This window comes from Peromyscus leucopus, chromosome 2, assembly GCF_004664715.2.
Source record: "Peromyscus leucopus breed LL Stock chromosome 2, UCI_PerLeu_2.1, whole genome shotgun sequence".
In the NCBI taxonomy this organism is placed as follows: Eukaryota; Metazoa; Chordata; class Mammalia; order Rodentia; family Cricetidae; genus Peromyscus; species Peromyscus leucopus.
The window spans coordinates 105,336,918-105,354,658 of record NC_051064.1 but is presented as its reverse complement, the minus strand read 5'-3'; the positions used below and the strand labels follow the sequence as shown (position 1 = coordinate 105,354,658).

Sequence of the window (17,741 nt, the reverse complement as noted above, 5' to 3'; positions counted from 1 at the left end):
GGTTTTCAGTTCTGAGGTCCTTAAGAGTAGTCAAATATGAAGACAGAGGCTAGCTGCTAGACCCAAGCAGCTACAAAAAGCTGGAGACCAGAGATTCAGAACTGCAAGAACTATGATAAAAGTGGCCTGGGAGAAAGGTACTCAGCTCTAGAATCTGGAGTCTACTTTTAGAGAGCTCAGTAGGAAGCAGGCATGGCTTCAGAGTCCAGCCACAGTTGGCCACAGCCTATGCTTTAGAGCTCAAAACCGGAGGACTTGCTTAAGCTTCTTCTCCCAAGCTGTTAGAATGCAGAAGGTGATTGAATAACCCATTAAAGGACCCAGGAATTATTCGAAGTCAGTACGAACAACAGGAGGAAGCTGCATTTTGGATCTTTCCATCCGTATCACAGTAGCAAGGAGTTACCCGGTGCTATTATGGTGACTTACCTTCAGAGTTGAAGGTACAGAAAGAGAACACCGTTGGGCTAAAGGAATAAGTTATAGATTCAGCTTCTAAGCCAATCAATTTTGCTCTCAGGGGCTGAGTCCCTGTGAAAACACCCAGGATGTGAATTTGTGTCTCATAGGTTGATGGACCATGAAGATTTCCCTTCCTAGACAAGTTTTATTCAATCTGCCTTTGACAGTAGAGCCTAGCATCTGAATGATTTAAGCTCCTCCCACAAGTACTTGGAAAGCAGAGGGTATTTGAGTCACCTAGTCAAGGATTCAGGACTTCTGTGCTGTCATTTCCTGAAAAAACACTGGGTGGTAAAACTCAACATTAGACTTTCCATCCTACCCCAGCCTCAGTGCAGGGTTTCCTGTGTTTGATTTCTATGTGAGAGTTGAGGATGCAGAAACTGCAGAGAGCTGCCCTGCAGAGATTGCTACAGGTGCAGATTTTATTCCTAAGGGCCTTTCTCTCTGATATCTGATGTAAACCCAGAAGACCTGAGTTTCTAGTCCTAATGAACAGTTGATATGCAAATACCATAATCTTGACAGCTGTACTTTTAACCAATTACTGATAGTGTGAAAAACTGAGCATTCACATGATCACATTAGCATGGAAAACAGAGGTTTGTTATTGGTGGTTGATCTGTTTTTTAATCCATGATCTCCCTCTTTATTTTAGGTCAGTCTCACGTCCAATTCTGGAACTTCTTACCTAAGCCTAGATTATAATGGAGCCTGGTGTTTCATGCTGTTCATTCTTGATTTTTTGTATTTGGGGTTTTAAAATTGTGTTTAAACTTGGGATCATATTTGTGTACACAGAGTGGACAAAACTAGCCTTCCTGCATTTTCTGTCTTAGAAATATTATCAGTGCTGCTGAGAATGACTGGTATATTTCACCATATGAAACCCAGACTACCTCCCAGTCCTCCTGCCTCTGCCTCCTGATTGCCTACAGGATTGCAGCCCATAATGGCAGTTTTTGGTGTGTTCTTTTCCTTACTCCAAGACGGATTGATCCCATCAAGGACCAACTCCCTTGGAATCACATGTATGATCAGACAGTTCCAAGATATGCCAAGTGCTCACATTCTCTGTTCATCACTCCCAGAGCTCATTTTTATAAAATATCAGTACTGTCCAATGACACATGTTTGGCCACTGGTCCCTAAGTGTTTCCACCATAATGGCCCTCATCCTTTCCTCTGATGAACTGACATTGTGGCAGCCCTGGAGACCTGGTGATATGCTCCTTTTCCCTCTGTCCATGGAGTTCTGGGTCTCTTAGGACCAGGCTGTTAAGTGTCTATGATTTGCATATGTGACCTCTGACACATGTAGGGCCTCTCAAAGTGTATGCCAGGTGCCCTCAGTCTTTGTCCATCACCACCACAAGGACCAGTTTTAAAGTAGTCAAGCCCATAGTGCCGAACTTTACAATGTCATACACTGTTTAAAGGTGCCTGGCCAACTATTGCTTTCTCTATGTTTTTACCAACACCACTTTAACCCTTTCCTCTGCTTCACTGACACTGTGATGACCTGGCATTATGCAGCCCCTTCTCTGTTTCCATGAGGGTTCAAGTCTTCATGACCAGGTTGCTAAGAGCCTGTGATGGGATATCTGCACATTCCCTGGTTTCCATTCAATCTCCAAACTCAGATGATGATCAGGAAGAGCTGATTGGTTTTCAATTTCTGTATTCCAAGGTATTTGATTTATACAAAACGTCTTTGTCATGAACCTTTACACCTATATAAAGTTTAAACAGTTTCTTTGAACGATAATATTTTATACAATCAAGAATAAGAAGAGCTGAGCAGGTGGTGGTGTATGCCTTTAATCCCAGCACTCAGGAGGCAGAGGTAGGCAGAAATCTAGGAGTTCCAGGCCGTCCTGGTCTTCAAATCAAGTTCCAGGAAAGGCGCAAAGCTACACAGAGACTCTGTCTCAAAAAACCAAAAAAAAAAAACAAAAAACAAAAAACAAAAAACACCAAACAACAACAACAACAACAAAAGAATAAGGAGTAACCCCTAAGTCCTTACATACAACATACCATGGTCTCAAAAATGTATTTTAACTATATAGAAACAGTGAAATTAAGTTTTAACTCAGTGTAACATATATGGATTTCTGAAAATATCAGATGCATGCTCAGAATGCCTGTGTATATATGGCCATGATCTTTTTCTTTTAATACCTCTTACTTTGCTGATTGATGTTCTATGGAAATTGCTTCTACAGATATTTCTGTTCATGATTTTCATAGCCTACAGACCCAGTTTGAGCACAGATGAGAAAACTTACAGCCTCTCCTGCTCAAATCATCTTCAGATAGCCAACACTCTGTGGTCCACTTCCAATGGGCTGTGCCATACTCTATATTTCTCCCTCCATCCTTACCATGCTCAACAAGCCAGCACTTCCCCTAGCAGCTGTCACAAGGGTCCCATGAACACATCATGCTTACCCTCTTCTACTTACAAACTGTACATAGTAAAAAGTGCACACTTGTACACTCACTGAAAATCCAAACACACCTTTCCTCCAGAAGGAGAAAAATCTGTGTGGACCATTTACCATTCTGTTTCAATGATTAATCCCTCACCAAACCTCAAAGCTCTGAAAGGAACTAACTGCCTGGGACAGGATTAGGCACAGGCAGAGACTTCACACTCCTGTCCTGATGCATACCCAAGATACAAACCACTGGAGAAAGAATGCCAAGGGAAAAGAATCACTGAGTCTCATATTTGAAATTTATAATTTCATCTGGTAATTTTGGCTGTCGACTTAGTGCAGAAACATGAAAGGATCCTATTAGGTGGGAAATGTGGAGATTCATCCAGTAAATAATACCATGCACACACTCACACAGAAACTCACACTTCAATGGAAATATAAAAAGGCATTTAGAAAGAATCAAGCTGAGGTGGTAGATATAACATAAAGTACATGTAACTTTTACCTATTACAAGTGTATAAAAATGGTTCCATGAGAAGAAAGTTCACCTGAAATGACTGATGGGAAGAACAAGAAAGAGCTGTTTCTGGAGTCAGTGGTGCCTGCTTTTGCTCATCATGTGAGCTTCCCCCTCAGAAAGAACCTCTGGAAGCAGGGTTTCTTCTCCCTGTTTTTTAACCACAGACACATTGCACCAAATACAATGATTCCCTGCTCATAGGAAGTCCACTGCCAGGACAAGCATATAGTATTCCAACCTCAAATGGCTGACAAAATTAAAGCCCCAAAAAAGTGTTTGGAGATATATTGAGCCTCTTTCACTATAGTATCACAAACACTGGCAACAATAGCTTAATATTTATGTTTTCTTAGTATATTAGTGTAGACTAATAGCATTAACCCTAATTTTAGTATAAAAAATTGATTATATGCTCTAAGGAAGAGAGAAGTTGCCAGGTAATGGTATCACCTGCCCTTAATCCCAACACTGCAGAGGCACAGGCAGGCTCATCTCTGTGAGTTCAGGACAGCCAGGGGCACACACACAAACCCTGTCTCAAAAAGAAAAAAAGAAAGTTAAAAAAATCATTTCTGCAAAATAATTGATCCTTGCCTTTCATGGTAATTGTTTCATAATCATGATTTTTATTAGTTTTGCATTTTAAAACAACAGTGACAGCTAGTAGGGGTTCGTTCTCCAAGTTGTGGGTGGAAGGAATAAACTTTAATTGGGGAAGGTGTTCTGTGCTGGCAGTCAGGTTGCAGTGTTGGATGGTTGGAAATGGCATCTCACACGCTGCTTGAGGTGTTAGATCTGGAAAACATTCAGTTGCAGAGGATACACTGGGAGTTCAGTACCCCAGTTTGGCTTCTCCTGTGTCTATTGAAGGAATCTGAGTTTGTGAATTTGCATGGGCATCCACGTACATTGCACACATAAAGCTTCTCCCCAGTGCGTTTCCTCATATGGTCTCTGAGCTGCAAAGGCTTTGTGTAGGGTTTCCCACAATCTTGGCAGGAGTCGGGCTTCAACTGGGAGGCTTTTTCTTGGACTCAGGGCTCTGGGACTCAGAGTCTGATCTTTCCTGGGGACGCCTTCTCTGGACCACAGGATAATGTGGCATGCTTTCTGGGGGTTGTCTTGGGGTCAAAGGAGAATGGGAAGGGCCTGGTGATCCACCTGAAACCACCTGAGGATCACTTCCACCTTCGGCACTGGCTGCTGACCTCTGACCTGTGCAGACATCCTGAGCATGAGAGGATACCAGCTGGCCAGAGTAGTGTGGCTGGGCACCACTGGGATTTCTCAGGTGATGCTTAGATACAGATATTTTTCCTATAGAGGTTTTCTGGTTTTCAACCTGGGGAGTCCCAGCAAAAGATACATTTTGGGGTACATCCTGCTTACCGCTAAGGAAGGTGGTTATATTGCATTGCGAGCCCCAAAATGTAATTCTCACACATGGCTTTTTAGAAACCTCCTCACTCATTCTTGGTGCCCTCTGACTGGAGTCAAAGTTCTCTTCCCCAGTGACAGGCCTCTCTTGGTGGTGCTCCTCTCGGCTGGTCTGGTACAACCCAGAAGTAACTACATGGTCTTCATCATGGGTCTGTTCACAACTGAATAATCTTACATGGGTCCGTCCAGAAGATGCCGGCTGCCTTTCAGAGAGAACATCTTGATTGTTAGGAGATCTCTTCCTCAGACTTTCACACAAGGCTGCACTATAGGTCACAAAAGTCTCCCTACCACTCAGGATCTCCACTGGGCCCAATTCTGTTTGGACTGTCTCCATACTGCCAGAGACTGCTCTCCCTGGAGAACCAGAGAGGGAAGTCTCTTGGGTGTTGAGCTTTATCAGCTGAGAGCCTGCAGGGGATTTTGTCTGGTCAGCAGGCACACCTTGCTGGTTCATAGCAACTGTCTCACTGGGCTCTCCCAATTGGGAAGGTGTGTCTTTTCTGAAATTTACCCTTGAGTTCTGGGGCAAAGATTTAGATTTAGAATTGGATTTAGAATTAGATACCATCACTGTTTCTTTACTGGTAGGTACCACTTGGCTCTTTGGTGTGCTACAAGATTCAGGGTTCATCACTGCTTCATCACAGGTAGGCTGCACTTGTCTCTGAGCTGACGCAAGCTGACTGGTCTCCACAGGGGCAGTCGGAGGAGTGCATGGCCCAGGCTGAGAATCACCTGGATTTTCTCTCTGGTCCTTCAGTGGTTCAGGGATGACCTTCTGGGGCTCCTCAGGTTCCTCAACTCTTCCAGAATCAGAAAACATGGTGCAGAACTAGGTTTTCAGTTTTGAGAACTTAAGTTCTTAAGAGTAGTCCAATATGAAGACAGACAGAGGCTAGGAGGTAGACCCAAGCAGCTCTAGAATGTGAGCTGGAGGTCAGGGCTTCAGACCTGCACAGGCCGTGATGAAGGTGACCTGGGAGAAAGGTAGCCAGCTCTAGAGTCTGGAGTCTTCCTATAGACAGCTCAGTAGGAAGTGGGCAGTACTTCAAGGTCCATACCTTGGTTGGCCATGCCTTGTACCTTGAAGTTCAAATAGAGAGGATTTGCTTAAGCTCCTCCCCTTTCACTAATTCTCAAAATGCAGAAGGTGACTTGATGACTCACCAAGCACCCAGGAATACCTTCAAGTCATTAAGTCCAACAGAAGGAAGCTGTACTTTTTATCTTTCCATTCACATCATAGTAGTAAGGTCTTAGCCTGATACTTTGATCTTCCTAAAGATTTGAAGGTATAGAAACACAAAACACCTATGCCAAAGGATTAGCTACAGACCCAGTTTAAGCAAATTCATTTTGCTCTCAGGACCTGTTCCTGTGTAAACATCCAGGATGTGAATTTCTATGTCTCATAAGTTGGTGGGCCATGATGAATCCCCCTCCATGACAAGTGGAAATTAATCTCTAGTTTTATTTAGAGTCTACATTTGCATTATTTACATAAGCTCCTCCCACAATCATTTGGAAAGCAGAGGATGTTTGAGTCACCTAGACAAGGATTCAGGACTTCCATGCTATTATTTTCTGAAAAGCCACTATGTGGTAAAACTCAACATTTCACTTTCCATCCTACCCCAGCCTCAGTGCAGGGTTTCTGTGTTTGATTTCTATGTGAGAGTTGAGGATGCAGAAACTGCAGACAGCTGCCCCTGCAGAGATTGCTACAGGTGCAGACTTTATACCTAAGGGTTTGCTCTCTGACATCTGATGTAAACCCAGAACTCCTGAGATTCTAGATCTAATGAACAGTTGAGATATGCAGATTCCATGATCTTGACAGCTACACTTTTAACCAAATTACTGATAGTATGAAAAACTGAGCATTCACCTGATCATACTAGCATTGATATGAGGTTCTTCCTTGTGGTTGATCAATTTTTTGATACATGGTCCCCCTGTTCATTTTAGGTCAGTCTCACCTCCAATTCTGGAACTTCTCACTTAAATCTAGATTATAGGTGAGAGCTATGGAGCATGTGGTGATTTTGTATTTGTTTGTTTGTTGGGTTTTTTGTTGTTGTTGTTGTTCATTTTTGACTTTTCTATTTGGAGTTTTAAAATTTTGTTTATTCTCAGAATCTCATTTGTGTGCACAGGCTGGGCACAACTGTTGGCCACAGGTAGACCTTCAGCCTTCTCTGTCTTAGAAATACTATCTCACTGCTGGTGAGAATGGCTGGTATATTTCACCATATGAAACCCAGACTACCTCCCATCTTCCTGCCTCTGAGTCCTGATGGCCTACAGGATTGCAGCCCACAATGGCCGTTTTTGGTGTGTTCTTTTCCTTTCTCTAAGATTGTTGATGCTGCCAAGGACTGACTCCCTTGGAATCACATGTATGGTCAGACAGTTCCAAGATATGCCAAGTGCTCACATTCTCTGTTCATCACTCCCAGAGCTCATTTTTATAAAATATCAGTACTATCCAGTGACACATGTTTGGCCACTGGTCCCTAAGTGTTTCCACCAACACGGCCCTCATCCTTTCCTCTGGTGAACTGACATTGTGGCAGCCCTGGAGACCTGGTGATATGCTCCTTTTCCCTCTGTCCATGGAGTTCTGGGTCTCTTAGGACCAGGCTGTTAAGTGTCTATGATTTGCATGTGTAACCTCTCACACATGTAGGGCCTCTCAAAGTGTATGCCAGGTGCCCTCAGTCTTTGTCCATCACCACCACAAGGACCAGTTTTAAAGTAGTCAAGCCCACACTGCCAAACTTTACAATGTCCTATGCTGTTTAAAGGTGCCTGGCCAACTATTGCTTTCTCTATGTTTTTTACCAACACCACTTCAACCCTTTCCTCTGGTTCACTGACACGGTGATGACCTGGCATTGTACAGCCCCTTATCTGCTTCCATGGGGGTTCAGGGCTTGAGGATCATGTTGCTAAGTGCCTGTGATGGGATATCCATATAATCCCTGGATTCCATTCAATCTCCAGATTCAGATGATGATCAGGAATAGCTGATTGACTTTCAATTCTTGTATTCCAAGGTATTTGATTTGTACAAAATGTTTTTGTCATGAACCTTTTATATCTATACCAGGTGTAAACAGTTTCTTTGATCATTATTTATTTTATACAATCAAGAATAAGTTGTAAATCCAATGTCTCTATTTAGGCAGCATACCATGGTCTCAAAAATGTATTTTAACTATATAGAAACAGTGAAATTAAGTTTTAACTCAGTGTATCATATATGGATTTCTGAAGATATCAGATGCATGCTCAGAATGCCTGTGTGTACATGGTCATGATCTTTTTTTAATACCTCTTAATTTGCTGATTAACATTCTATGAAAATTGCTTCTACAGATATTTCTGTTCATGATTTTCATAACCTACAGACCCACTTTGAGCACAGGTATGAAAACTTTTAGCCTCTCCTTGTCAAATCATCTTCAGATAGCCAACACTCTGGAGTCCACTTCCAATGGGCTGTCCCATACTCCATATTTCTCCCTCCTCCATTCCCATGTTCAACAAGCCAGCTCTTCCCCTAGCAGCTGTCACACTAGTTCCATGCACACGTCATGCCTACCCTCTTCTACTTACAAACTGTATATAGTAAAAAGTGCACACGTGTACACTCACTAAAAATCCAAACACTCCTTTCCTCCAGAAGGAGAAAAATGTGCGTGGACCTTTTACCATTCTGGTTCAGTGACTAAGTCCTGAAGGGAACTTACTGCCTGGGACAGGATTAGGCATAGTAGGCATAGGCAGAGACTTCATACTCCTGTCCTGATGCATACCCAAGAAACAAATCCCTGGGGAAAGAATCCTGAGGTAATACAATCACTGTGTCTCAACTTTGAAGTTTATAATTTCATCTGGTAATTTTGGCTGGCGACTTAGTGCAGAAAAAGTGAAAGGATCCTATTAGGTGTGAAACGTAGAGATTCACTGAGTAAACTAATACATGCACACACTCACACAGAAACTCACACTTCAATGGAAATATAAAAAGGCATTTAGAAAGAATCAAACTGAGGTGGTGGAAATAACACAAAGTACATGTAACTTTTACCTGTTACAAGTGTATGAAAATGGTTTCATGAGAAGAAAGTTCACCTGAAATGACTGATGGGAAGAACAAGAAAGAGCTGTTTCTGGAGTCAGTGGTGCCTGCTTTTTCTCATCATGTGAGCTTCCCCCTCAGAAACAACCTCTGGAAGCAGGGTTTCTTCTGCCTATTTTTCAGCCACAGACACACTGTACCAAATACAATGATCCCCTGCTCATAGGATGTCGACTGCCAGGACAAGAATGTATATTCCAACCTCAAATGGCTGACAAAATTAAAGTCCCAAAAAAGTGTTTGGAGAAATATTGAGCTTGTTTCACTGTAGTATAATGAACATTGGCAACAATAGCTTAATATTTGTGTTTTCTTAGTATATTAGTATAGACTAATAGCAGAATTCTTTGTTGACTGTCTCATATTCCAAAAGACTGCTCTCCCCGGAGAATCAGAGAGGGAGGTCTCCTTTATGTTGAGCTTCATCAGCTGAGAGCCTGTAGGGGATTTAGTCTGGTCAGCAGGCACACCTTGCTGATTCATAGCAACTGTCTCACTGGGCTCTCCCAATTGGAAAGGTGTGTCTTTTCTCAGATTTACCCTTGAGTTCTCGGGCAAAGATTTAGATTTGGATTTAGACTTAGATTTAGATACCATCACTGTTTCTTTACTGATAGAATCTACTTGGCTTTTTGGTATGCTACAAGATTCAGGGATTATCACTGTTTCATCACAGGTAAGCACCATTTGTCTCTGAGCTGATACAAGCTGTCTGATCTCTACAGGGGCAGTCGGAGGAGTGCAAGGCCCAGCTGAGAATCACCTAGATTATCTCTCTGGTCCTTCAGTGGTTCAGGGATGACCTTCTGGGGCCTCCTCAGGTTCCTCAACTGTTCCAGAAATGGAGAACATGGTGCAGAACTAGGTTTTCAGTTCTGGGGGCTTAAGTTGTTAGGGGTAGTCCTATATGAGAACAGACAGAAGCTACGTGGTAGACCTAAGCAGCTCTAGAATGTGAGCTGGAGGCCAGGGGTTCAGACCTGCACAGGCTGTGATGAAGGTGGCCTGGGAGAATGTTTCACAGCTCTAGAGTCTGGAGGCTTCATACACAGTTCAGTAGGAAGTGGGCAGGGTTTCAAGGTCCATGCATTGGTTGGCCATGCCTTATGACTTGAAGTTCAATCAGAGAGGACTTGCTGAAGCCCCTCCTCTCAAGTTCTCAAAATGCAGAAGGTGATTTGATGATGCACCAAAACACCCAGGAATTCCTTCAAGTCATTAAGTCCAACAAGAGAAAGCACCACTTTTGAACTTTCTGTCTGTATCTTGGTAATAAGGACAGAGTCTGCTACTTTGATCTTCCTTGAGAGTTGAAGGTGTAGTAACAGAAAACACCTATGCCAAAGATTAGCTGAAGATCCAGGTTTTAAGCCAATCTATTTTACTCTCATAACCTGTCCCTGTGTAAACATTCAGAATGTGAATTTCTATGTCTCATGGTTTGGAGGGCCATGCAGAATCCCACACCTTGACAAGTGTTATTTAATCTCACTTTTGGTTAAAACCTAGCATTTGCATTTTTTCTTAAGCTCCTCCCACAGTTATCTGAAAAGCAGAGGGTGTTTGAGTCACCTAGTCAAGGATCAAGGACTTCCATGTTGTGATTTCCTGAAAAGCCATTGTGTGGTAACACTCAACATTACACTTTCCATCCTACCCCAGCCTCAGTGCAGGGTTGCCTGTGCTTGACCTTCATGTGAGAGTTGAGGATGCACAAACTGCAGACAGCTGCCTGTGCAGAGAGAGATACAGGTGCAGATTTTATTCCTAAGGGCTTTGCTCTCTGAGATCTGATGTAAACTGAGAACTTCGGAGTTTCTAGTTCAAATGAACAGTTGAGATATGCACATTCCATGATCTTGGCAGCTACACTTTTAACCAAATTACTGATAGTATGAAAAACTGAGCATTCACCTGATCATATTAACATTGGTATGAGGTTTTTTTCCTCATGGTTGACTTTTTTTTTTTTTATAATACATGACCTCCCTCTTTATTTTAGGTCAGTCTCACCTGCAATTCTGTAACTTCTCGCCTAAACCTAGATTATAGGTGAGAGCTATGGAGCATGTGGTGATTTTGTATTTGTTTGTTTGTTGGGTTTATTTGTTGTTGTTCATTTTTGACTGTTTTCTATTTGGAGTTTTAAAATTTTGTTTATTCTCAGAATCTCATTTGTGTGCACAGGCTGGGCACAACTGTTGGCCACAGGTAGACCTTCAGCCTTCTCTGTCTTAGAAATACTATCTCACTGCTGGTGAGAAGGGCTGGTATATTTCACCATATGAAACCCAGACTACCTCCCATCCTCCTGCCTGTGCCTCCTGATGGCCTACAGGATTGCAGCCCACAATGGCAGTTTTTGGTGTGTTCTTTTCCTTACTCTAAGACTGTTGATGCTGCCAAGGACTGACTCCCTTGGAATCACATGTGTGATCAGACAGTTCCAAGATATGCCAAGTGCTCACATTCTCTGTTCATCACTCCCAGAGCTCATTTTTATAAAATATCAGTACTGTCCAATGACACATGTTTGGCCACTGGTCCCTAAATGTTTCCACCAACACGGCCCTCATCCTTTCCTCTGGTGAACTGACATTGTGGCAGCCCTGGAGACCTGGTGATAGGCTCCCTTTCCCTTGGTCCATGGAGTTCTGGGTCTCTTAGGACCAGGCTGTTAAGTGTCTATGATTTGCATGTGTAACTTCTCACACATGTAGGGCCCTCAAAGTCTATGGCAGATGTGCAAAGACTTTGTCCATCACCACCACAAGGACCATTTTTTCTTTGTTTTTTGTTTGTTTGTTGATGTTTGTTTTGGATTTTTGGGTTTTTTTTTTTTTTTTTCAAGACAGGGTTTCTCTATGTAGTTTTAGTGCCTGTCCTGGATCTCACTCTGTAGACAAGACTGGCCTCGAACTCAGAGATCTGCCTGGCTCTGCCTCCTGTGTGCTGGGATAAAAGGCGTGTGCCACCACTGCCCGACTATAAGGACCAGTTTTAAAGTAGCCAAGCCCAAAGTGCCAAACTTTACAATGTCCTATGCTGTTTAAAAATGCCTGGTCAACTATTGCTTCCTCTATGTTTTCACCAACACCACTTCAACCCTTTCCTCTAGTTCACTGACAAGGTGATGACCTGGCATTGTTCAGCCACTTCTCGTTTCAATGGGGGTTCAGGGCTTTAGGACAATGTTGCTTATAGCCTGTGATGGGATATCCACACATTCCCTGGTTTCCATTCAATATCCAAACTCAGAGGATGATCGTGAAAAGTTGATTGGATTTCAATTCCTGTATTCCAATGTGTTTGATTTGTACAAAATGTCTTTGTCATGAACCTTTTACACCTATACCAGGTTTAAACAGTTTCTTGGATTATTAAATATTTTTATACAATCAAGATTAAGGAGTAACATCTAAGTCCCTATTTATGAAACATACCATGATCTCAAAAATGTATTTTAATTATATAGAAACAGTGAAATTAAGTTTTAACTCAGTGTATCATATATGGATTTCTGAAGATATCAGATGCATGCTCAGAATGCCTGTGTGTACATGGCCATGATCTTTTTTTAATACCTCTTAATTTGCTGATTAACATTCTATAAAAATTGCTTCTAGAGATAATTATGTTCATGATTTTCATAACCTACAGACCCACTTTAAGCACAGGTGAGATCACCTTTAGCCTCTCCTTGTCAAATAATCTTCAGATAGCCAACACTCTGGGGTCCACTTACAATGGGCTGTGCCATACTCCATATTTCTCCCTCCATCCTTACCATGCTCAACAAGCCAGCACTTCCCCTAGCAGCTGTCACAAGGGTCCCATGCACACATCATGCTTACCCTCTTCTACTTACAAACTGTATATAGTAAAAAGTGCACACTTGTACACTCACTGAAAATCCAAACACACCTTTCCTCCAGAAGGAGAAAAATCTGTGTGGACCTTTTACCATTCTGGTTCAGTGACTAAGCCTTCACCAAATCTTGAAGTCCTGAAGGGAACTAACTGCCTGGGACAGGATTAGGCACAGGCAGAGACTTCATACTCCTCTCCTGATGCATACCCAAGAAACAAATCACTGGGGAAAGAATCCCGAGGAAATAGAATCAATATGACTCATCTTTCAAGTTTATAATTTCATCTGGAAATTTTTGTTGTCGACTTAGTGCAGAAACATGAAAGGATCCTATTAGGTGGGAAACGTAGAGATTCACTGAGTAAACTAATACATACACACACTCACACCGAAACTCACACTTCAATGGAAATATAAAAAGGCATTTAGAAAGAATCAAGCTGAGGTGGTAGAAATTACACAAAGTACATGTAACTTTCACCTGTTACAAGTGTATTAAAATGGTTCTATGAAAAGAAATTTCACCTGAAATGACTAATGGGAAAAACAAGAAAGAGCTGTTTCTGGAGTTAGTGGTGCCTGCCTTTGCTCATCATGTGAACTTCCCCCTCAGAAACAACCTCTGGAAGCAGGGTTTCTTCTCCCTGTTTTTCAACCACAGACAAACTGCACCAAATACAATGATCCCCTGCTCATAGGATGTCGACTGCCAGGACAAGCATATAGTATTCCAACCTCAAATAGCTGACAAAATTAAAGTCCCAAAAAGGTGTTTGGAGAAATATTAAGCCTCTTTAACTATAGTATCACAAACACTGGCAACAATAGCTTAATATTTATGTTTTCATAGTATATTAGTGTAGACTAATAGCATTAACCCTAATTTCAGTATAAAAAATTGATTATATGCTCTAAGAAAGAGGGAAGTTGCCAGGTATCACCTGCCCTTAAACCCAACACTTCAGAGGCACAGGCAGGCTCATCTCTGTGAGTTCAGGACAGCCAGGGGTACAACAAGATCCCTGTCTCAAAAAAAATAAAAATAAATTTAAAAAATTGACTTCTGCAAAATAATTGATCCTTACCTTTCACAGTAATTGTTTCATAATCATCATTTTTATTAGTTTTGCAATTAAAAACAACAGTGACAGCTAGTAGGGGTTCGTTCTCCAAGTTGTGGGTAGAAGGAATAAACTTTAACTGGGAAAGGTGTTCTTTGTTGGCAGTCAGGTTTCAGTGATGATTGATGATGGTTGCGAATGGCATCTCACATGCTGCTTGGGGTGTTAGATCTGGAAAACATTCAGTTGCAGAAGATACACTGGGAGGACAGTACCCCAGTGTGGCTTCTCCTGTGTCTACTGAAGGAATCTGAGCTCATGAATTTGCATGGGCATCCAGGTACATTGCACACATAAAGCTGCTCCCCAGTGCATTTCCTCATATGGTCTCTGAGCTGTAAAAGCTTTGTGTAGGGTTTCCCACAATCTTGGTAGGCACGAGTTGGGCTTCAACTGGGAGGCTTCTTCTTGGACTCAGGGCTCTGGGACTCAGAGTCTGATTTTTCCTGGGGACGCTGTCTCTCAACCACAGGGGATTCTGGCATACTTTCTGGGGGTTGTCTTGGGGTCAAAGGAAAATGGGAGGGGCCTGGCGATCCACCTGAAACCACCTGAGGATCACTTCTACCTTCGGCACTGGCTGCTGACCTCTGACCTGTGCAGACATCCTGAGCATGAGAAGCTACCGGCTGGCCAGAGTAGTGTGGCTGGGCACCACTGGGCTTTCTCAGGGGATGCTTAGCTATAGCCAATTTTCCTATAGACTTTTTCTTCCTGTCACACTGGCGACTCACGGCAAAAGGTAGAACTTCGGGCCTACAGCCACAATAATCAAGAAAGGTGAAATTAGATAAATCAAAGCCGGGGACCGACAACACAATTGGCACCGAATGCTCTCGGGAACATACCCCACATGAACTAGGTGCGCTCTGATTGGAGTCCGAAGTCTGGTCCCCAGAGACAGGCCTCTCTTGGTGGTGCTCCTCTTGGGAGGTCTGGTCCAAAACAGAAGTGACTACAGGGGCTTCATCACGGGTATGTTCTCCACTGAAGGATCTTACATGGCTCCCTTCAGGAGATGCAGGCTGACTTTCAGAGAGAACATCTTGATTTTTACAAGACTTCCTCCTCAGACTTTCACACAAGGCTGCACTATAGGTCACACTTGTCTCCCTACCACTCAGGATCTCCACTGGGCCCAATTCTGTTTGGACTGTCTCCATGCTGCCAGAGACAGCTCTACCCTGGGACCCTGAGAGGGACGTCTCTTGGGTGTTGAGTTTCATCAGCTGAGAGCCTGCAGGGGATTTAGTCTGATCAGCAGGCACACCTTGCTGATTCATAGCAACTGTCTCACTGGACTCTCCCAATTGGAAAGGTGTGTCTTTTCTGAGATTTGCCCTTGAATTCTGGGGCAAAGATTTAGATTTGGACTTAGACTTACATTTAGATTTAGACTTAGATGCCATGACTGTTTCTTTACTGGTAGGTTCCACTTGGCTCTTTGGCGTGCTACAAGATTCAGGGTTCATCACTGCTTCATCACAGGTAGGCTGTACTTGTCTCTGAGCTGACGCAAGCTGACTGGTCTCCACAGGGGCATTCGGAGGAGTGCATGGCCCAGGCTGAGAATCACCTGGATTTTCTCTCTGGTCCTTCAGTGGTTCAGGGTTGACCTTCTGGGGCTCCTCAGGTTCCTCAACTCTTCCAGAATCAGAAAACATGGTGCAGAACTAGGTTTTCAGTTTTGAGAGCTTAAGTTCTTAAGAGTAGTCCAATATGAAGACAGACAGAGGCTAGGAGGTAGACCCAAGCAGCTCTAGAATGTGAGCTGGAGGCCAGGGCTTCAGACCTGCACAGGCCGTGATGAAGGTGACCTGGGAGAAAGGTAGCCAGCTCTAGAGTCTGGAGTCTTCTTAAAGACAGCTCAGTAGGAAGTGGGCAGGGCTTCAAGGTCCAAGTCTTGGTTGGCCACGCCCATTGCCTTAAACTTCAAATAGAGAGGATTTGCTTAAGCTCCTCCCCCTGTAGTTCTCAAAATGCAGAATGTGATTTGATGACTCACAAAGCACCTAGGAATACCTTGAAGTCATTAAGTCCAACAGGAGAAAGCTGTACTTTTTATCTTTCCAGTCACATCACAATAGTAAGGACTTAGCCTGATACTTTGATCTTCCTAAAGATTTGAAGGTATAGAAACAGAAAACACATTTGCCAAAGGATTAGCTACAGATCCAGTTTAAGCAAATCCATTTTGCTCTCAGGACCTGTTCCTGTGTAAACATCCAGGATGTGAATTTCTATGTATCATGAGTTGGTGGGCCATGAAGAATCCCCTCCATGACAAGTGGAAATTAATCTGACTTTTGTTTAGAGCCTACATTTGCATTCTTTACATAAGCTCCTCCCACAATCATTTGGAAAGCAGAGGATGTTTGAGTCACCTAGACAAGGATTCAGGACTTCCATGCTATCATTTTCTGAAAAGCCACTGTGTGGTAAAACTCAACATTACACTTTCAATCCTACCCTAGCCTCAGTGCAGAGTTTCCTGTGTTTGATTTCTATGTGAGATCTGAGGATGCAGAGACTGCAGACAGCTGCCCCTGCAGAGATTGCTACAGGTGCAGACTTTATACCTAAGGGTTTGCTCTCTGACATCTGATGTAAACCCAGAACTCCTGAGATTCTAGATCTAATGAACAGTTGAGATATGCAAATTCCATGATCTTGACAGCTGCACTTTTAACCAAATTACTGATAGGATGAAAAACTGAGCATTCACCTGATCATATTAACATTGATATGAGGTTTTTCCTGGTGGTTGATCAATTTTTTGATACATGGCCTCCCTCTTTATTTTAGGTCAGTCTCACCTCCAATTCTGGAACTTCTCGCCTAAACCTAGATTATAGGTGAGAGCTATGGAGCATATGGTGATTTTGTATTTGTTTGTTTGTTGGGTTTATTTGTTGTTCATTTTTGACTGTTTTCTCTTTAGAGTTTTAAAATTTTATTCTCAGAATCTCATTTGTGTGCACAGGCTGGGCACAACTGTTGGCCACAGGTAGACCTTCAGCCTTCTCTGTCTTAGAAATACTATCTCACTGCTGGTGAGAATGGCTGGTGTATTTCACCATATGAAACCCAGACTACCTCCCATTCTCCTGCCTGTGCCTCCTGATGGCCTACAGGATTGCAGCCCACAATGGCAGTTTTTGGTGTGTTCTTTTCCTTACTCCAAGACTGTTGATGCTGCCAAGGACTGACTCCCTTGGAATCACATGTATGATCAGACAGTTCCAAGATATGCCAAGTGCTCACATTCTCTGTTCATCACTCCCAGAGCTCATTTTTATAAAATATCAGTACTGTCCAATGACACATGTTTGGCCACTGGTCCCTAAGTGTTTCCACCAACACGGCCCTCATCCTTTCCTCTGGTGAACTGACATTGTGGCAGCCCTGGAGACCTGGTGATAGGCTCCCTTTCCCTTGGTCCATGGAGTTCTGGGTCTCTTAGGACCAGGCTGTTAAGTGTCTATGATTTGCATGTGTAACCTCTCACACATGTAGGGCCCCTCAAAGTCTATGGCAGATGTGCAAAGACTTTGTCCATCACCACCACAAGGACCATTTTTTGTTTTGTTTGTTTGTTGATGTTTGTTTTGGATTTTTTGGGGTTTTTTTTTTTTTCAAGACAGGGTTTCTCTATGTAGTTTTAGTGCCTGTCTTAGATCTCACTCTGTAGACAAGGCTGGCCTCGAACTCACAGAGATCTGCCTGGCT

At 42.9% G+C, this 17,741-nt stretch overlaps 2 protein-coding genes across 4 annotated transcripts in view; both read right to left on the bottom strand.

The window, feature by feature from the left end:
* The window catches only part of Pde4b (phosphodiesterase 4B), a 558,016-nt gene that overhangs the window by 277,869 nt on the left and 262,406 nt on the right, over nucleotides 1-17,741 (bottom strand). The window lies entirely within an intron of this gene.
* Nucleotides 2,451-17,104, bottom strand: LOC119087423. The gene is made up of 2 exons (XM_037202735.1): nucleotides 13,833-17,104; nucleotides 2,451-3,880 (listed from the first exon to the last, which is right to left on the bottom strand). The coding sequence occupies exon 1, from the start codon at nucleotides 15,674-15,676 to the stop codon at nucleotides 14,402-14,404; it is 1,275 nt and encodes a 424-aa protein (XP_037058630.1). The 5' UTR covers nucleotides 15,677-17,104; the 3' UTR covers nucleotides 2,451-3,880; nucleotides 13,833-14,401.

Bases quoted from the DNA above. Each gene is read 5' to 3' on its own strand.
- LOC119087423 (XM_037202735.1), bottom strand. From the start codon at position 15,676: ATGTTTTCTGATTCTGGAAGAGTTGAGGAACCTGAGGAGCCCCAGAAG.